The sequence below is a fragment of the Procambarus clarkii genome, chromosome 62 (genome assembly GCF_040958095.1).
Source record: "Procambarus clarkii isolate CNS0578487 chromosome 62, FALCON_Pclarkii_2.0, whole genome shotgun sequence".
Classification (NCBI taxonomy): domain Eukaryota; kingdom Metazoa; phylum Arthropoda; class Malacostraca; order Decapoda; family Cambaridae; genus Procambarus; species Procambarus clarkii.
In genome coordinates, this window is record NC_091211.1 from 26815934 (window position 1) to 26838131 (window position 22198).

At 45.3% G+C, this 22198-nt stretch overlaps 1 protein-coding gene across 1 annotated transcript in view; it reads right to left on the bottom strand.

Annotated features, from left to right (window-relative positions):
* Positions 1–21676, bottom strand: part of LOC123753569 (spondin-1) — a 66848-nt gene extending 45172 nt beyond the window's left edge. Inside the window, exons 1-5 of the mRNA XM_069308538.1 lie at positions 21299–21676; positions 20121–20387; positions 3356–3562; positions 2650–2773; positions 245–375 (exon numbers count right to left, since the gene is read on the bottom strand). Coding sequence (XP_069164639.1) covers positions 245–375; positions 2650–2773; positions 3356–3562; positions 20121–20387; positions 21299–21676 — 1107 coding nt within the window. The remainder of the gene's footprint in view (positions 1–244; positions 376–2649; positions 2774–3355; positions 3563–20120; positions 20388–21298) is intronic.
* Between the last annotated feature and the right edge of the window lie 522 nt (positions 21677–22198).

The window sequence follows — 22198 nt, forward strand, 5'->3', positions numbered from 1 at the left end:
TCATCCTCTCACCACCTTAATGGGGGCCTCGTAGCCTAGTGGATAGCGCGCAGGATTCGTGATTCTGTGGCGCGGGTTCGATTCCCGCACAAGGCAGAAACAAATGGGCAAAAGTTTCTTTCACCCTGAATGCCCCTGTTACCTAGCAGTAAATAGGTACCTGGAAGTTAGTCAGCTGTCACGGGCTGCTTCGCGGGGACACTAAAAGCCCCGAAATCATCTCAAGATATCAAAGATAACCCACCTCGTACGTGATGCCGGAGTCTGTCCCGGCGTCCCACGGGTAGAGGTTCAGGGTCTTCTGGTCTACCCACGAACAGTTTCTCAAGCAGAGCTCCAACGCCGACACGCCCACGATCCAGTCCGGGGTCGGCCCTGTGTATACATAATGGGATGAAGATGGTCATGGGAATGGGGGGTGGGGGTTAAGACAGTCAGTAGGGTAGTTGCACACAGGAGGGCGATTAAGAGGTCCAGATTCACGAAAGCACTTACCTACGAACCTGTACATCTTTTCTCAATCTTTGGCGGCTTTGTTTACAATTATTAAACAGTTAATGAGCTGCGAAGCACCAGGAGGCTGTTTATAACAATAACAACAGTTGATTGGCAAGTTTTCATGCTTGTAAACTGTTTAATAAATGTAACCAAAGCCGTCAAAGATTGAGGAAAGATGTACAGGTTCGTAAGTGCTTGCGTAAGTGCTTTCGTGAATCTGGCCCCAGAAGTTTTTTGATTTTCTTCTAGGTTTGAAATGGGGCAATGCAGAGAGGGAAAATAAATTATATTATAGTAGTGTTTATCATTCCTCTCCCTCTCCTGACCCCCATGCAATGGTCGTGGTAAACACTCCCCCCCCCCCATCTCAACAATGGACGCTGCTAGCCTCAAGTCAATCACAACAAGTTGATAGCCCTGACACTCTTCACTGAAGCTGGATGTTGACAAGTTTAACAGGTCAAGTTGAAGCTACACCAAACTCGGCAGCATTGGTACATTGATTTACCAAGATGCTGTAAAGCTTATTAACTTGTCACGAGCTTAGTCTCCATAAAACTTAGCAACACTTTAACACTTAACGGCAGTTGAAGTGCATCAAAGTTGATTTAATAAAGCTATAGTACGTTATCTAACTCTTAAAGTTCCAAGGACAATTAATACCAAAGTCACTAGAGACTCATTACAATATTAACAACATTACAGTATTTAGTACTGGAAAAATTACAGTCACTGGATTTTAACTTGAAAAAGTCACCGAGAGTCCCTCAAAAAACCAAGTCCCTCAGCAGAAAGTTAGTCCCCCAATGGCTTGTCAAAACTACCAAGTCCTCCAACTGGACAAATATAACTTAAACCCCAAAATGGTACAATTTAAATTATAAACACGCTAATATTACAACCAACCAGATCCACAATACATCAATAATCTTACCTTTACCCTATATGAAAAGTACACAAGCTTAACTCCTCACGAGCGGAATACCACACCTCTGAAACGACCCACGTATCAATGGGGCGGACCTCTCGACCACCCCACAGGTAAACAAAGGGGCATTACCATCTGTGAATAACTACTTCCTACCCTCTCACAGTACACTGTATAACCACTTAAACATCACACACACTCACTCTACTAGAACATACGCAGGTGTTTAGTACATAAAATCATAACAAACCCTAAGAATCATTCATTGAACAGCAGTAAACAATCGTATGGGATTGGCTGGCCTGATTCATGTCTGGGAGACACACACACACACACAGACACACACACTCTCACGGGGTCGCCTGCGCTTCTAAGACACTCAACAAGCAGTTAACCGATTCATGTCGTACCCAGAAACTTATATACCAACCTTTGAACATTTTAACTGATAGTCCGCCGCACATACGGACACGTGGTACATACATATATAAAGTATATATAAATATATGTGGAGACTTAGTAATATATTTATTAATGGTTATTTAATTTATCGACAAAGAACACTGTATAATGTTTTGTATACACTCTCACTACTCTCTTTCTCTCTCCCTCACTCTCACTACTCTCTTTCTCTCTTTCTCCCTCTCACTACTCTCTCTCGCCCTCCCTCTCACTACTCTCTCTCTTTCTCTCCCTCCCTCTCACTACTCTCTCTCGCTCTCCCTCTCACTACTCTCTCTCTATCTCTCTCCCTCCCTCTCACTACTCTCTCTCGCCCTCCCTCTCACTACTCTCTCTTTCTCTCTCCCTCCCTCTCACTACTCTCTCTCGCCCTCCCTCTCACTACTCTCTCTCTTTCTCTCTCCCTCCCTCTCACTACTCTCTCTCTCTCCCTCCCTCTCACTACTCTCTCTCTTTCTCTCTCCCTCCCTCTCACTACTCTCTCTTTCTCTCTCCCTCCCTCTCACTACTCTCTCTCTTTCTCTCTCCCTCTCTCTCACTACTCTCTCTCTGTTTCTCTCTCCCTCCCTCTCACTACTCTCTCTTTCTCTCTCCCTCCCTCTCACTACTCTCTCTCTTTCTCTCTCCCTCCCTATCACTACTCTCTCTTTCTCTCTCCCTCCCTCTCACTACTCTCTCTCCCTCTCACTCCTCTCTCTCTTTCTCCCACCCACTACTCTCTCTCTCTCCCTCTCACCCACTCTCACTCTCCCACAACTCACCCAACATGGAGACCAAAGACATCAGGTGATGTCTGTTGTCCACTCTGAAGACAGCGAAGGTTTTGCCGTTAACATTGGGGTACCACAGACCTCTCGCCTTGATGATCGTCCGGATGTGGTCGCTCTGTGGGGGTCAGAAGGTCAGGTCACATCATGGCTTGATGGTATTAGAGGAGTTCTTCATGCTTGTGAAGAGAGAGGGGCCAAGGAAGTCAGAGAAAATGGACGCAAACTGGTCAGATTTGTTTAACAGAAAACGGAATATTTGGATTCATTTAAGGGGTATTTGGCCCCGAATGGCTATAGTTTATTTGGGGCAGTTTCACTCGTCCTGTGAGTGAATATACGGCCATAGTGACAGTGTTGGGCAGTTTCACTCATCTTGTGAGGGAATATACGGCCATAGTGACAGTTTTGAGTAGGTACCAGGTGTGTGTGTGTGTGTATGTGTGTGTTAAAGTACCAGGTGTGGGTGTGTGTAGGTGTGTGAAAGTACCAGGTGTGTGTGTGTGTTAAAGTACCAGGTGTGTGTGTGTAGGTGTGTGTGTGAAGGTGTCTGAAGACACCAGGTATGTAAGGAGGCACCAGGTATGTGTGTAGAGATACCAGGTATGCATGTAGGTGTGTCTCCACAGGTACCAGATGTATCCACAGGCACCAGTTGTATCCACAGGTAGACCCAGTACGCATCGAGACCCTCCTTTACCTGACGTTTCAGCTCACTCTCCAGCATCCTGGTGGAACCCCACTCCGCCACCTGACGGAGGCCGTCGGAGGCGTACCCGCCGTACTCCCAGACCCGATAGTCGGCGGAGTGCGACGCCCCGATGATGTCTGAGAAGTGTGTCAGCCACTCGTTGGTCGGGAAGTCCTTGGGGTGAGTCTGTCGTGACCAGAGGCCCTCGAAGGTCACCTGTAAGATACAACAAACAAATAAAAAAAAAAGTCAAACACACAGAACACATTTGCAAGAGGCAGATGGAAGTTGAGTGGATAAAGAGGGAGAAGAGAGAGAAATGGGAAGAAAATGGGTGTGGGAAGAAAAGGAGTGAGAGATTTAGTAATATATCTGTACGTGTAAGGTTATAAAAGGCATATAAATATGCTTAAATTGGAAGTAATTTAAACACAATTGCTAGTTTATTTCCCCTGTCACGGGGAGCCCTTGCTACTTTATTTCCCTGTCAGGGGGGAGCCCTTGCTACTTTATTTCCCTGTCAGGGGGGGAGCCCTTGCTATTTTATTTCCCTGTCAGGGGGGAGTCCTTGCTACTTTATTTCCCTGTCAGGGGGGAGTCCTTGCTACTTTATTTCCCTGTCAGGGGGGAGCCCTTGCTACTTTATTTCCCTGTCAGGGGGGGGAGTCCTTGCTATTTTATTTCCCTGTCAGGGGGGAGTCCTTGCTACTTTATTTCCCTGTCAGGGGCTCTCAGACAGATATAAACAGACATAGACAGAGATTTAACGTGAAAAACAGAGAGGCACAACTGATAGTGAGAATGACAACGATAAGGAGAGAATGATTAATAAATATCGACAAAAAAAAAGACAATATGAGGATTACTCGAAGAGAAAAAAATTAGTATGAAAATCCCCAAAATGTGACCAGGTCTATAGTGTGAGGGGGACATAATTATACCCTGAAGTGAAGAATGATAATTAGAAGTGAAGAATGATAATTGGAAGTGAAGAATTATAATTGGAAGTGAAGAATGATAATTGGAAGTGAAGAATGATAATTGGAAGTGAAGAATGATAATTGGAAGTGAAGAATGATAATTGGAAGTGAAGAATGATAATTAGAAGTGAAGAATGATAATTAGAGGAAAGGAGAACATTGTAGCGAAGGAGGAGATAAAAATGAGTGAAGCAATTAGTGGTGTAATTAGATGCTGGCAAATTAGGATAATTACGAAAGAATGAGAATGACAAGAAGAGAGAAAGGAGGAGACGAGAGAAGGGTGAAGAAAACAGGAGATATGAGAGAAACCACAAGGAGATAAAACAAACGAAAATGCGGCTGATTATTAATATGTGACGATTAGAAAACACAGATAATAAAGCGGAAGATGATATTAAGAGACGATTAAAATTTTTGGGTGAGGCTAGCCATAAGTCTCTGACCTCTACCTTTGGACAGACAGACAAACATTCTACCTCACACACACACACACATATATATATATATATATATATATATATATATATATATATATATATATATATATATATATATATATATATATATATATATATATATATATACATAGGTCCCCCTAAATTAAACAATCGTCTATCTGGCACTGAACAATCATTGACTGGGTGAATCTACAAACTCTGATTGTCTGTATACCACACCTACAATCACCAAACACTCACAATACCCCTTCGCCTCAGGCATACGGGCTAACAATAGAGGCTCGCTTGATAAGCCTGGCCTATCGACAATGTCAACAAACTACTGAATTTGATCCCGTATTTGCTCAGTTATCGAGACACCACCAAGTAAATACCAGTTTATTATCGTGCTCCCTGGCCGCGGTGTTGCCAGAGCTATCGTAGACCTTCTGAGTTATGCCCCCCTCTATCGTAGTGTTATGTTCTTAATAATATCTCTGTCTGTGTCCTGGCACAGTCGCCGCGCATCTTATAGTTTCTTGGTGATTGATGTGAGTGTATGGTCACGCATTGTTGTCATAATACAAGTGTAAACAAAGCGTCTGTAAGGACTTGTTGTCATAATACAAGTGTAAACAAAGCGTCTGTAAGGACTTGTTGTCATAATACAAGTGTAAACAAAGCGTCTGTAAGGACTTGTTGTCATAATACAAGTGTAAACAATGCGTCTGTAAGGACTTGTTGTCATAATACAAGTGTAAACAATGCGTCTGTAAGGACTTGTTGTCATAATACAAGTGTAAACAATGCGTCTGTAAGGACTTGTTGTCATAATACAAGTGTAAACAAAGCGTCTGTAAGGACTTGTTGTCATAATACAAGTGTAAACAATGCGTCTGTAAGGACTTGTTGTCATAATACAAGTGTAAACAAAGCGTCTGTAAGGACTTGTTGTCATAATACAAGTGTAAACAAAGCGTCTGTAAGGACTTGTTGTCATAATACAAGTGTAAACAATGCGTCTGTAAGGACTTGTTGTCATAATACAAGTGTAAACAAAGCGTCTGTAAGGACTCAATAATTCCTGCTAGGCTTTTTATATCCGGGTTCCCTTTTGCTGTTATTCTTAGCATTTAACTTCATTTCTCTCGGGTTTTTCAATTATATTTACGGTAATTATACGATTCAATTATATATGTACGTAAATATTTACGTCTTAGGGATCCTCTCGGATGTTGACCAGACCACACACTAGAAATTGAAGAGACGACGACGTTTCGGTCCGTCCTGGACCATTCTCAAGTCGATTGTGATGAGGACAGGTAGGGACAGGCATTAAATAGGCAAGAGAGAGCTGAGGAGGAAAGTCAGGTGTAGGGGATAGCAGTAATGAGAACCGCAGCAGGCCTATTGGCCCATACGAGGCAGCTCCTATTATAACCACCGAAGGAGATAGAAACCTACATCCTCTCGGATGTAGGTTCGAAGCCTCTTCACGGCCCTTTGTGGATTTGTTCATATTTACGGGTATATATGTAGATGTACATATGAATGTGTGTATTATTGTTATTATTAAGTAATGGTAATGTCTTCTCATAGATATAATAACATAGGATAAAAAAGATCTGCACTTATTTGCGAAATTTATATAAAGAAATTATACCTTAAGTCTTTCGTACTTTCCTGAGTGCTTTCTCAAGGTCTGAGTGTGTGGTTAAGATGAGACTTACAACTTAACGTCTTAATCTTCGAGTCTCGTCTTAACTTGGTGAAGTCCAAGACTTTACATCAAGTCCTTCGACTTGGTATATATATATATATATATATATATATATATATATATATATATATATATATATATATATATATATATATATATATATATATATATATATATATATATATATCGTCAGGTGAGACATGGTGTTTTGCAAGATTGATTGATGAAAATTAAGCCACCCAAGAGGTAGCACGGGCATGAATAACCCGTAATCAGTTGGCTAAGTGGGCTACATACCCAGGTGGAGGTGAGGCGAGTCACGCCGCAGAGCTGAGGTACACCCCCGTCCTCCTAACATTTCCCCAACATCAAGAAACTATCGTACTAAAGCGCCCTTATCCTAACCTACCAGAGGACCCAAAATAGAAAACGGGGACGATATATCAATTTCGCCAGCCGCTTCCATTTTCTATTACGACAATTTTTGGTCTTAGGGAAGGTATACGTCAAAAAAGCGACGTTCTATCAGGAGAACGAGTTGGAAGGTGAATGACCTAATCTTCCATTGGGTCAAGTCTAGACCTCAGAATTGATTATATCTTGAGATAATTTCGGGGCTTTAGTGTCCCCGCGGCCCGGTCCTCGACCAGGCCTCCACCCCCAGGAAGCAGCCCGTGACAGCTGACTAACACCCAGGTACCTATTTTACTGCTAGGTAATAGGGGCATAGGGTGAAAGAAACTCTGTCCGTTGTTTCTAGCCGGCGCCTGGGATCGAACCCAGGACCACAGGATCACAAGTCCAACGTGCTGTCCGCTCGGCCGACCGGCTCCCTATAATATAAGACAAAGTCCTTGTCTTGAATGTTTATATTAGCTTTTCTTTCTTTGACTAAGAAAATTCAAGAATTTGTAGCCTCCTGCTGTTGATTGTAGAATCAAGTATCTCTATGCCTTCCTCAAGCCTATTGTTAGCGACACGCAGTGATTAAATCTCATATCAGTATCTTGTATGCTGGGATTATGTCTCCCCTGTCTTCCTAGTAAGTGACATTATCGTACCCTTGGTAGTGTGTGGGCGGAGAATCTTACCCACTGGCAGCGTAGTCTGAGACATCGTCATACGCCTGGCAGTCCTGGAACTTTCTCAAACAAAGACAGTCTTTGTGTAGTAGCAATGTAAACACAGTCTCCAGACGCTGCAACAGTCACAGTGAATAACTGAGTTTTACACTAGAGAGACGCCACAAGGAGGCCGGTTGCATGTAAACAAGGAAAGCTTAACGGGTGTTTGATGTTTGTATGATTGAGAAGTTGTTGTTTTAAAGGGAGGGAAGTAGAAGAATTTCTTCCATGTTATGAAATACAGATGATATTGAGTTCTGTTGAAACAAAATTTCTGTTATTTTTGTAGAATCTGAGGTGGTGGATACAGCCTTGACCACTACCTGGGAGCCGGTCGGCCGAGCGGACAGCACGCTGGACCTGTGATCCTGTGGTCCTGGGTTCGATCCCAGGCGCCGGCGAGAAACAATGGGCAGAGTTTTTTTTTCACCCTATGCATCTCTTACCTAGCAGTAAAATAGGTACCTGGGTGTTGGCCAGCTGTCACTGGCTGCTTCCTGGGGGTGGAGGCCTGGTCGAGGACCGGGCCGCGGGGACACTAAAAAGCCCCGAAATCATCTCAAGATAAGATAACCTGAGACACTGGGAACATCTAAGACATTAGAAATATGTGAAGAATAAACCTTACATTGTTTGAGTTAGATAATACTATTTGTCAGATATAGATACTGTTCTTAAGAGATTCCCTCCCCATTGTGCATCCGTAAGATAAAGTAAATTTTAAGGTTTGACAAATATTGATCTTCTTGTTTGAGGAGCTGTTCACTTGAGACAGTTAAGCAAGTCCCAGCTGTGTCTGGGTACAAGTGACAGGATGAACAACCCAGCGGGTTTTCTTCCTATTGGGGAGTGTTGTACATGTTGCTATGGCGGTGTGTCCACTCACAGGATGAGTGACGCTGCCCAATACTGTCACTATGGCGGTGTGTCCACTCACAGGATGAGTGACGCTGCCCAATACTGTCACTATGGCGGTGTGTCCACTCACAGGATGAGTGGCGCTGCCCAATACTGTCACTATGGCGGTGTGTCCACTCACAGGATGAGTGGCGCTGCCCAATACTGTCACTATGGCGGTGTGTCCACTCACAGGATGAGTGGCGCTGCCCAATACTGTCACTATGGCGGTGTGTCCACTCACAGGATGAGTGACGCTGCCCAATACTGTCACTATGGCGGTGTGTCCACTCACAGGATGAGTGGCGCTGCCCAATACTGTCACTATGGCGGTGTGTCCACTCACAGGATGAGTGACGCTGCCCAATACTGTCACTATGGCGGTGTGTCCACTCACAGGATGAGTGACGCTGCCCAATACTGTCACTATGGCGGTGTGTCCACTCACAGGATGAGTGACGCTGCCCAATACTGTCACTATGGCGGTGTGTCCACTCACAGGATGAGTGGCGCTGCCCAATACTGTCACTATGGCGGTGTGTCCACTCACAGGATGAGTGAGTGACATCCCCGCGGCCGGGTCCTCGACCAGGCCTCATTTTTCTTAACCCCCCCCCCCAGGAAGCAGCCTATAGCAGCTGTCTAACTCAGCTCGGTGAACAGGTGCATCAGGGTGAAAGAAACTCTGCCCATTTGTTTCCGCCTCCGCCGGGGATCGAAACCCAGAACCTTAGGACTACGAAACCCGAGCGCTGTCCATTCAGCCGTCAGGATCAGATGAAGTAGATAAGTAGTCCGTGTAGACAGATAGAGAGAGAGAGAGAGAGAGAGAGAGAGAGAGAGAGAGAGAGAGAGAGAGAGAGAGAGAGAGAGAGAGAATGAGTAGAAACATGGGAGAAACGGAACACTGAGAATATCTCCCTCTCTCCCTCTCTCCCTCTCCCTCTCCCTCTCCCTCTCTCTCTCTCCCTCTCTCCCTCTCCCTCCCTCTCTCCTTCTCCCTCTCCCTCTCTCCCTCTCCCTCTCCCTCTCTCTCTCTCCCTCTCCCTCCCTCTCTCCCTCTCCCTCTCCCTCTCCCTCTCTCCCTCTCCCTCTCCCTCTCCCTCTCCCTCTCTCTCTCCCTCTCTCCCTCTCCCTCCCTCTCTCCCTCTCCCTCTCCCTCTCCCTCTCTCCCTCTCCCTCTCCCTCTCCCTCTCCCTCTCTCCCTCTCCCTCTCTCCCTCTCCCTCTCTCTCTCTCCCTCTCCCTCCCTCTCTCCCTCTCCCTCTCTCCCTCTCCCTCTCCCTCTCCCTCTCCCTCTCTCCCTCTCCCTCTCCCTCCCTCTCTCCCTCTCCCTCTCCCTCTCCCTCTCTCTCTCTCCCTCTCTCCCTCTCCCTCCCTCTCTCCCTCTCCCTCTCTCCCTCTCCCTCTCCCTCTCCCTCTCTCCCTCTCCCTCTCTCTCTCTCTCTCCCTCTCCCTCTCTCCCTCTCCCTCTCCCTCTCCCTCTCTCCCTCTCCCTCTCCCTCTCTCTCTCCCTCTCCCTCTCTCTCTCCCTCTCCCTCTCCCCCTCTCCCTCTCTCTCTCCCTCTCCCTCTCCCCCTCTCTCCCTCTCTCCCTCTCTCTCTCCCTCCCTCTCGCCTCACATCCACATCAACACAATTACTGCGAAAAAATCGTAATCTAAGGCCAGCTAAAAACTTCCTGGAAAATTGATGGTATTTTTGCATTTCCAAATCTTTAGTCCACTTCTATTTCCGAAATAAAATTAGCTTGTAATAGCGGAAATAGTGATGTTAACATGGAGGAGGCGGAGGAGGGAAGGGATAGAGAAAATGTAGGGGAAATAAAGGTAGGAGAGGAATGGAAATAAGAGGAGAAGTTGTAGAAGGAGAAGGTAGAGGAGGAGGAGAAAGAGGATGAAAAGAGAAGGAATAGGAGATGAAATCAAAGAACTGACAGACGCTCTCTCTCTCTGTCTGTCTCTCTCTCTCTCTCTCTCTCTCTCTCTCTCTCTCTCTCTCTCTCTCTCTCTCTCTCTCTCTCTCTCTCTCTCTCTCTCTCTCTCTCTCTCTCCACACACCAGGAAGACCAAGGTGTTTAGACAACAAACACCCCTCCCTATTGACCCTGAGTCCGGCTGTTTGACTACCATAAACAGGCGGTCGTTAGCGCCACTGCTAATTGGCCGTGACGTCTGACTTGGTAACTAACCCCGGCTCGTTGTCACCGATGCGTTAGTTACTGCGGGCGGTAGTTGGACCCAGTAGAGCCTTGTTAGAACCTGGTTAATGGGACTGTGTCTCTCTCTCTGTGTCTCTCACTGTGTCTCTTTCTCTGTGTCTCTCACTGTGTCTCACCCGAGCAGCTCCCTGGCTGCTCCAGCTTCACTACATCTCCATCAAACTGCCAATCAGGAGGTCAGGAGGCAACTGATAACCTCTTCCGTCAGCGAGGGGAAATAGGAAACAGTATATTGCAGAAAACTTTCCAACACGACAACAGCCCGACAGGATAATTTGGAGAATTGCTGAGAGAGAGAGAGAGAGAGAGAGAGAGAGAGAGAGAGAGAGAGAGAGAGAGAGAGAGAGAGAGAGAGAGAGAGAGAGAGAGAGAGAGAGAGACTGAGACAATAGTGACAAATTCAGAAATACAGGAAAACAGAAATTTTTGCTCGCTTAGCGACTGACTTGACTGTGACCAACAGGTCAATTAAAGTCACTGATCGAGCTTTTGAAGTGCTTCGCCTCATTCAAGACAATTAAGAGACATCAGAGGCTCCTTGAACGAAAGCTTCAGGCCTGCTCAGTCTCTTCGGCCTGCTGCTCAACAAATGCTGTGGGGATTAAGAGTACCTGGAACCCCCCCCCCCCTCACACCACAGCATAGAGGGGCGGTCTCGCTTCATGCAGGTCGGTGTTCAATCCCCCGGTGTTCAATCCAAAAAATATTATTAATAAAAAAAGATATTATGGCATATTGGCAAAAAAAAATCAAGAAGGAAGACTGGTTTTAAAAGGAATTTCACAATTGACGAGTAGAAAGAAAGCCATAGGCCTATTGTGAGTTGCTACTCACTGCCTTCCTCACGCCTGGCGATGATGCCAGATACTTGTGATCCTGTGGTCCTGGGATCGATCCCAAGCGCCGGCGAGAAACAATGGGCAGAGTTTCTTTCACCCTATGCCCCTGTTCACCTAGCAGTAAAATAGGTACCTGGGTGTTAGTCAGCTGTCACGGGCTGCTTCCTGGGGGGTGGAGGCCTGGTCGAGGATCGGGCCGCGGGGACGCTAAGCCCCCGAAATCATCTCAAGATAACCTCAAGATGATATGTGTAGTGTCTATCAACTGCCAACCACTTCTCTGGGTTAATCAACTCTTGTCCATCACCCTGACCAGCGTGTTGGAGCCAGAAGATGGTAAGTAGCCATGTCTGCAGCTTAGTTAAGTTGCTTCCTGTTTCAACTTTCTCAAAAATTATCACATGCTTAAAGCAGCAGTAGTTGAAATTTGAATCAAATTTCCAAGTTTTTCTTGCAAATTTTCGTGCAAGGTTTTCTATAGGATATAAATCTGATTTTTTCCCCCCATTCTTCCCCCAGGAAGTAATGTAACTGTAAATGGGGGATTGGAGGGGAAGGAAAGTGGGGTGGGAGCATAGGATAGGGAAGGATATGTAGGGAGATTGTGGTGGGTAGGGAGGAAAGTCAGAATGAAGGGAGAAATTAGAGGGTCTGTCTGTCTCTGTCTGTCTGTCTGTCTGTCTGTCTGTCTGTCTGTCTGTCTGTCTGTCTGTCTGTCTGTCTGTCTGTCTGTCTGTCTCTCTCTCTCTCTCTCTCTCTCTCTCTCTCTCTCTCTCTCATTCTCTCTCTCTCTCTCTCTCTCTCTCTCTCTCTCTCTCTCTCTCTCTCTCTCTCTCTCTCTCTCTCTCTCTCTCTCTCTCTCTCTCTCCTCTCTGTCTGTCTGTCTGTCTGTCTGTCTGTCTGTCTGTCTGTCTGTCTGTCTGTCTGTCTGTCTGTCTGTCTGTCTGTCTCTCCCTCTCTCTCTTCTCTCAACAAATAGAACACCCGAAGGGTCAAATTACGATTCATCTAACATGCAAATTATGAACCAAACTTTAATGTGATGTTTAAGGTCATTAATTACAGCCACATCCGGACACTAACGAGGTCAACCACTTGAGCAAATAATTGATGGTGTTACCGAACTGGAAATATTCCCAATGACCCGGATTTGAGAGGCCTGAAACTACGAGGTATGCAATGGAGATGATGTGAAAGGTTGGACTCCGGCTCCTGGGCCCCTCATCTTACACTTCGAAACGATTGGCATAGTATGGTATATAGTTCTATGTTAATTTTTTAGACTGTTCTTCTCGTGTCTTGTTAATGTGGTTCGTCTCATGTCTACTAAGACATGAGACCTGTCCTCGGGGTACAGTGTACTGGCACTGGTGTCTTGACGTGGGTATGGGCACTGAGTGCCACGACGTGCCCATATTTGACGAGTGACGAGCCGGGAGTTACAGGATTAATGATGGTGAAAGGTGTTGTGTTGGTGTTTTTTGTACAGTCACCACCATCTCCAACACACACACAGCACTCACCACCATCACCAACACACACACACAACAGTCACCACCATCACCAACACACACACTCAGCACTCACCACCACCACCAACACACACACTCAGCACTCACCACCATCACCAACACACACACACAGCACTCACCACCATCACCAACACACACACTCAGCACTCACCACCATCACCAACACACACACACAGCACTCACCACCATCACCAACACACACACTCAGCACTCACCACCATCACCAACACACACACACAACAGTCACCACCATCACCAACACACACACACAGCACTCACCACCATCACCAACACACACACACAGCACTCACCACCATCACCAACACACACACTCAGCACTCACCACCATCACCAACACACACACACAGCACTCACCACCATCACCAACACACACACTAACAACATCTCCAACTCTGACCTCTCAGGGACGTAACTCCAATCACCTCTGGTTGTATTGCGGCTCGTAATAGGGTTTCTGCTGGATAATGACAGCTGCCACGGAGCTGGAGAATAAGTGGTTTATTGTTTCCTCAACCCGGAATTATTGACTGGTTTGTGAGGGAGCTAACTGTTGCTGTACGTCTCGTGTTGTGGTGTATTCACCTAGATGGGGTTGAGCTCTGGCTCTTTGGGCCCGTCTCTCAACTGTTAATCAACTGGTGTACAGGGGCCAGATTCACGAAAGCACTTACGAACGTGTACATCTTTCCTCAATCTTTGACGGCTTTGTTTACATTTATTGAACTGTTTACAAGTATGAAAACTTGCCAATCAACTGTTGTTATTGTTATAAACAGCCTCCTGGTGCTTCGGAGCTCATTAACTGTTTAATAATTGGAAAAAAGCCGCCAAAGATTGAGAAAAGATGTACAGGTTCGTAAGTGCTTTCGTGAATCTGGCCCCAGGTTCCTGAGCCTATTGGGCTCTATCATATCTACTGCCCTTACGATCTGTTGCCACTTCCATTACTTTACACTTGATGGTGTTGAACTCTAGTGGCCATTTCTCGGACTAACTCTGCAGGTAGTTTAGGTTATCTTGGGGATTGTTACAATCCTCAGGTCCCAGAATCGAACCCTGAGAGGTTCTTCGCTTCTTACTCTTCACCAGTTCGACATCTCGCCCTCCCCTCACTGTCACTCTCTGACTCCTGACTGATAGGTAATTCCTTACCCATGTCTGTTCACTCCTTCTCGGCCCCCGAGCTTGTGAGAGAGATAGGACACACACACACACACACACATACACACACACACACACACACACACACACACACACACACACACACACACACACACACACACACACACACACACACAGGTGTGTGTGTGTGTGTGTGCACCTGTGTGCACCTGGGACACAGGTGGAAGCTGAGTACCCAAATGAGCCACAGAGACATTAGAAAGAACTTTTTCAGTGTCAGAGTAGTTAGTAAATTGAATGCACTAGGAAGTAATGTGGTGGAGGCTGACTCCATACACAGTTTCAAGTGTAGATATGATAGAGCCCAATAGCCTCAGGAATCTGTACCACTGTTGATTGACGGTTGAGAGGCGGGACCAAAGAGCCAAAGCTCAACCCCCGCAAGCACAATTAGGTGAGTACACACACAGGGGCCCTAAGGGCAAGTCCCATCTCTCCCCCCAACAAAGAACACGTCCAGGACTTTGGAAGACCAATTATCAAAAGTTAAGACCGTTCCTTGTGACTAAAAACTTGTGACAGGTTCTTTTAAAAAGTCCCGTGTCAAAAAATATATATTAAAGTTATAACAGATATTTAACTTGTATGATTATTAACAAAAATATGGAACGGTGGAGTGTGTTTGTCTTCTGTTTTTGTTCGCCCTGAAGTTTAACAACTTTTTAATTATCACTTCAGGTTATCTTGAGGTTATCTTGAGGTTATCTTGAGGTTATCTTGAGGTTATCTTGAGATGATTTCGAGGCTTTTAGTGTCCCCGCGGCCCGGTCCTCGACCAGGCCTCCACCCCCAGGAAGCAGCCCGTGACAGGTGACTAACACCCAGGTACCTATTTTACTGCTAGGTAACAGGGGCATAGGGTGAAAGAAACTCTGCCCATTGTTTCTCGCCGGCGCTTGGGATCAAACCCAGGACCACAGGATCACAAGTCCCGCGTGCTGTCCGCTCGGCCGACCGGCTCCCTTAAATGCTTAATTTATTTTAATGAGCCGGATAGGGTGTAATTTACTGGGCATGTATACTACAGATATATATGTGTAAGTAAATATATATACATGCAATATGTATGTGTATCACAATGTTTTTCTGCTCGAGTCTGTATGTGTAAGTAAATGAGCCTGTTTGGGTGTATGTATGTATGTATGTATGTATGTATCCATGAGTAAATGAGTCTATTCACCTCATTCGGCTTGCGCGTGTTGGGGGGGGGGGGGGGGTTCGTGTTCAACCTATCATCATGTTTAGATAGAACTTTTGTAACTATGTACAGCATAGTACAAATATTGACGTACTAAGCAATTAGATAGTAGAGCTTTGTACTGTACAGGGGCATAACTGGCCGACACCTCACAGTGTTCAAGAGAGAACTGGATAAGCACCTCCAAAGGATACCTGATCAACCAGGCTGTGACTCATACGTCAGGCTGCGAGCAGCCGCGTCCAACAGCCTGGTTGATCAGTCCGGCAACCAGGAGGCCTGGTCGACGACCGGGCCGCGGGGACGCTAAGCCCCGGAAGCACCTCAAGGTAACCTCAAGGTAAGGTACACTTACTATACTATAGTAAGAGTATTTGTACTATAGCGTCGGAAAAAAAAGCTAAAACACATCTTACATATTGCTAGGCCTATTATAGCCCATATATGTACTATATTAGGCCTCAGATATCGTGTCTTAGGCCTAAAAAGGTTAGGTTAGGCTAGTTTAATTTGCCTTTAAGAAGGAGAAAATAGTTTTCCAGTTTGTCCAACTCAATAGTACAGATTTCTACTTTCTAATTGAGAATGTATGAATGTATATGCCTTTATGTATCCATTCAAGTATACCTGTGTATGTGTGTATGTGTTTCTGAGTGCATCTGTGTACTCACCTAGATGTGAATACTGAGGTAACATCATGGGCCTCTACATTTCCTCTCTTCTTCAGCAAAGTGAGATTCAATTCCTTGTATCTCATGCCTCTCAGCTCAGCCCCCTGTCCTCACAGCCTTGTTCCATATCTCTGAATCTTTTCAAGCATTGTCTTGTGTTTCCTGAGGTGTCTGAGAGTTAACTTATCTCCATTACCGTGTTTATCTTTAAACTGCGTCGTAGTTAACGTGCAAATATTCGCATTGGAGTTTATTTTTGTTCAGAAAACATGAGGGTTTGATGAGGCTTGAAGTGGAGATGCTAAGACCAGGTGTACTCTCTCTCTCTCTCTCCCTCTCTCTCTCTCTCTCTCTCTCTCTCTCTCTCTCTCTCTCTCTCTCTCTCTCTCTCTCTCTCTCTCTCTCTCTCTCTCTCTCTCTCTCTCCCCCTCTCTCTCTCTCTCTCTCTCTCTCTCTCTCTCTCTCTCTCTCTCTCTCTCTCTCTCTCTCTCTCTCTCTCTCTCTCTCTCTCTCTCTCTCTCTCCACCCTCTACCCTTTCACCATTTGGTCCGGGAGACATCTCCTGTCACGTAGGGTGCAGTCGCGCCTCCACAGATCTCCAGTATCAGCTCTTGATACTGGTAATGGCTCAAAAGGGCCACCACTTACGGGCTATTCATGCCCGTGCCACCTTTTGGCTGGCTTAATCTTCATCAAACAATCAATCTCTACCCTCTCTTCATTTTCCTTTCCCTGTATCCTCCCTATCTTTATGCTCTTCCCATCTTCATCCTATTTCTCCTTCCCTCTTGCTATTCTCCTTAGCTTTCCCTCTCTCTTATACTTCCACAACTATACTTAACAAATATGTTAAGCTCGCCAGCCTGCTATTAATATGTTCCATAATTGTGGGAGGCTTCACGAACAAGAGTCGACAGTGGTGTGTTTGTGGTGTGGATCATCTGCTTATAATTAACTAATTAACATATAATAATACCACTACTACTACTAATAATAATAAATTGAAAGAAAGCAAGGCCTGAAGGCTCGTATCGTCTGAAAGCAAGGCCTGAAGGCTCGTATCGTCTGAAAGCAACCCCTGAAGGCTCGTATCGTCTGAAAGCAACCCCTGAAGGCTCGTATCGTCTGAAAGCAACACCTGAAGGCTCGTATCGTCTGAAAGCAAGGCCTGAAGGCTCGTATCGTCTGAAAGCAAGGCCTGAAGGCTCGTATTTTCAGCGCCTGAAGGCTCGTATTGTTTGAAAGCAACACCTGAAGGCTCGTATCGTCTGAAAGCAAGGCCTGAAGGCTCGTATTTTCAGCGCCCGAAGACTCGTATCGTCTGAAAGCAACGCCTGAAGGCTCGTATCGTCTGAAAGCAACACCCGAAGGCTCGTATCATCTTTACGAGCCATACAAGGAGCCTTCGTATCCTCCCAGGCGAGGTGGAGGCGATAACCAGGCTACTAATAGCACCGTAAACCCAGTTTTATTCCCCCCTGCAGCTGCGTTAATGAGTTTATCTCATGAACATGTGTTTCCTCTTCGTTGTAAGGAGCTTTCAAGTCAAAGGAAACCTGTGTGTGTGTGTCCATGAATGGTGACCTTTGTTTGGGAGGGGGGGAGGGAAGGGGGGTTTAAGGGACTTTAAATGGTTAATGTAGACTTAAAAATAGTCCTTTGGATATTTAAGATGTGAGAGATTATTTTTTTGGGGGGCTATAATCTTTAATATGGAGTTTCGGTACACCACGAAGGCTTTTCCACGAGAGAAGGGACAGGATGAGGAAGGGAAGATGGAACAGGAAATGATCCGTCGAAATGTAATTGACGGGTCAAAATAGACAGAGGAAATTCTGTCTATTTTTTGCTCTTTCACAGAATATGTAATATTGCGGAAAATAGATGTGCAAATTTGATCAGTAACTCTATGGAAATCAAGTCTCTCATTTCAGCCTTCATCCAAAAACAGTTTGGGGGGTTTGGGGGCGATAGTTCTTATATATATATATAAAAAAAAGGCAAAATTAGCCCAACCCTTGACTAACCATCCTGCAACACCCACATACTAGCCAGGAGGAATCGTGAACATTTTAGTCACACTAGCCTTAAGCGTTTGACCTACAAGAGTCATTCTCTTATAGCATATGTATACTGGCAGATTACGGACTCGTAAGAACACAGAACACAGAGTAACAAACTGATATACAGAGATATACTGAACACCAGTGAAAGCAGAGTATATGATATATAATATTACCCATATATATAATATTATATAATATTTAGGGGCCTCGTAGCCTGGTGGATAGCGCGCAGGACTCGTAATTCTGTGGCGCGGGTTCGATTCCCGCACGAGGCAGAAACAAATGGGCAAAGTTTCTTTCACCCTGAATGCCCCTGTTACCTAGCAGTAAATAGGTACCTGGGTGTTAGTCAGCTGTCACGGGCTGCTTCCTGGGGGTGGAGGCCTGGTCAAGGACCGGGCCGCGGGGACACTAAAGCCCCGAAATCAACTCAAGATAACCTCAAGATAACCCAAATAGGAAATAAAAGAGAGAGAAATATAGAGAAATAACCCATAAAGATTTAATAAGCAATAAATGTTAAGCGAAACAGAAGAAAAAGAGGGGATGGAGGAGGTGTAAAAACGAGAGATGGGAAAGAACAGAGAACAAAATTGTTATATACATATTTAGGAAATAACATTTTATATCTTAAGTAAAGGAGAAATGAGAAACTTTTTTTTTGTTGACCAGACCACACACTAGAAATTGAAGGGACGACGACGTTTCGGTCCGTCCTGGACCATTCTCAAGTCGATTGTAGTCAAGTCAAGTCAAGTCACAATCGACTTGAGAATGGTCCAGGACGGACCGAAACGTCGTCGTCCCTTCAATTTCTAGTGTGTGGTCTGGTCAACATACTTCAGCCACGTTATTGTGACTCATCGCCTGCATGAGAAACTTTTACCTAGAGACGAGTATGGCTGACATTCTTGCCCTGGGGAAAATACACTAGGGGGAAAAAAACACATGGAAACCGGAAGGGAAAAAACATACTTTGTAAGGAAAATAAGATCGCTTTAACGCAAGGAAAACTCTACTTATATAATATAATTCCATTATATTATCGTCTGGATCATACTGGAAAGTATCGAGCGGGTGGATTATATACTCGTAGAACGTAGGGAGTCTTGTATAGTATAACATAAGTATACTATGATATATCTGTATGGTATACTATTAGAGAATAGTATAACTTACAACATCTTTGTTCTTAATCACCATTTTTTTGAACTTTATCAAATGAGCCTTTAAAAAGGTATCTTTTGCCACAGCCCTTACCTCATACTTGGCCACATGAGATCCACAGCCCTTACCTCATACTCCTCCTCATCACTACCACAGCCCTTACCTCATACTTGGCCACATGAGATCCACAGCCCTTACCTCATACTTGGCCACATGAGATCCACAGCCCTTACCTCATACTCCTCCTCATCACAACCACAGCCCTTACCTCATACTTGGCCACATGAGAACCACAGCCCTTACCTCATACTCCTCCTCATCACTACCACAGCCCTTACCTCATACTTGGCCACATGAAAACCACAGTCCTTACCTCATACTCCTCCTCATCACAACCACAGCCCTTACCTCATACTTGGCCACATGAGAACCACAGCCCTTACCTCATACTCCTCCTCATCACAACCACAGCCCTTACCTCATACTTGGCCACATGAGATCCACAGCCCTTACCTCATACTCATCACTACCACAGCCTTCACCTCATACTTGGCCACATGAGATCCACAGCCCTCACCTCATACTCCTCCTCATCACAACCACACCCCTCACCTCATACTCCTCCTCATCACAACCACAGCCCTCACCTCATACTCCTCCTCATCACAACCACAGCCCTCACCTCATACTCCTCCTCATCACAACCACAGCCCTCACCTCATACTTGGCCTCATCACAGGCACAACAGTCGAAGACCACCTCAGGCTGCATATCATCACTCTCTTGAACATCTTCACACAGCTCCTTGGTGAGTTCCCCGTCGTCCATGTACCAGATGTCTCGGTTCTCCATCACCAAGGCTCTGTTGGAGAAGAGGGAGGCTCTTGAGTAGGGGCAAGAGAGGGGGGAAATGTGTGTGTGTGGGAGATAATGATGGAGAGTGAGGGAGAGGATGAGAGATAGAGAGAAGTTGTTTGCATCATAAAATCAGAAAAAAACGTATTTAAAATGTAAAATAACTATGCAACAATTTGGCTCATATATTGAAGAAAAATAAAAAAATACTTTACCATAAGACACGTAAGTGGTTTTACGTGACACATATCGATGACTAGTGTACACTGGCAGGTGTGGGAACCACACTGGCAGGTGTGGGAACCACACTGGCAGGTGTGGGAACCACACTGGCAGGTGTGGGAACCATCCTAGCAGGTGTGGGAACCACACTGGCAGGCGTGGGAACCATCCTAGCAGGTGTGGGAACCACACTGGCAGGTGTGGGAACCACAAAACAGTTTAATGTTCTTGAACCACCATAGAGATAGGGATATAGGGATACCTCAAAGGTCTACATAGGCACAAGTGCAGCTCTGACTGACATCAGGTCATCAAAATTGACATCAAATAAAATTTTTTTTGCCAACGACAAAGTATAATTAATAGTTTGTTTTCCCGATATCAGCGCATAATGTTTTATGATATTTTGGGAAAAAATAAATTTTTTTCGATTTTATAATTTCCACTGGGTGGTAGCGGGAACAAATACTTGGAATTTGTTGACCAGACCACACACTAGAAGTTGAAGGGACGACGACGTTTCGGTCCGTCCTGGACCATTCTCAAGTCGACTTGACAGTGGCCAACCGTTTCTGAAAATCAATTCACGATTTGTCTCATTTTACACTACTACTTTCGACTTGAGAATGGTCCAGGACGGACCGAAACGTCGTCGTCCCTTCAACTTCTAGTGTGTGGTCTGGTCAACATACTTCAGCCACGTTATTGTGACTCATCGCCTACTTGGAATTTCATTATGTACCAGCGGTGAGTGGTTAGGTTATGTTGTTGGTAATTAGGCCTTGTGGTGGGTCGTTAGTGGAAGGTCACCACGTTACTCTTAACTCGAGCTGGTATGTGGCTGCTGCTTCTTTCATCATTCCTGCTGCTTCTTTCATCATTCCTGCTGCTTCTTTCATCGTTCCTGCTGCTTCTTTCATTATTCCTGCTGCTTCTTTCATTGTTCCTGCTGCTTCTTTCATTATTCCTGCTGCTTCTTTCATCATTCCTGCTGCTTCTTTCATTGTTCCTGCTGCTTCTTTCATTATTCCTGCTGCTTCTTTCATTGTTCCTGTTGCTTCTTTCATTATTCCTGCTGCTTCTTTCATTATTCCTGCTGCTTCTTTCATCATTCCTGCTGCTTCTTTCATTGTTCCTGCTGCTTCCTTCACCATTCCTGCTGCTTCATTCACAATTCCTGCTGCTTCATTCACCATTAGTTAATGGCATGTAACCTCTCTCATAAAACATTGTATTTCGTGGTCAAAATCTTCCTCAAAATCAAAATTTTTGTGGTCAAAAAATGATTCAAAATCATCATAGCGCGGCTCGCAAAATTGACGTGATATCCCGCTTTTTATTCGAGGGTCGTCGGTTAGGTTAGGTTCGGGCAATGTTAGTACATCAGTTTAGTGACGTTGGGAACGTTCGAGAGGACAGACTGTTCTATCACGTCTTTATTAAATTGATGAGCAAATAGGATAAAGATCTCTCTCTCTCTCTCTCTCTCTCTCTCTCTCTCTCTCTCTCTCTCTCTCTCTCTCTCTCTCTCTCTCTCTCTCTCTCTCTCTCTCTCTCTCTCTCTCTCACCCTAATATCTTTATGCAGGCGATGAGTCACAATAACGTGGCTAAAGTAAGTTTACCAGACCACACACTAGAAGGTGAAGGGACGACGACGTTTCGGTCCGTCCTGGACCATTCTCAAGTCGATTCAACTTGAGAATGGTCCAGAACGGA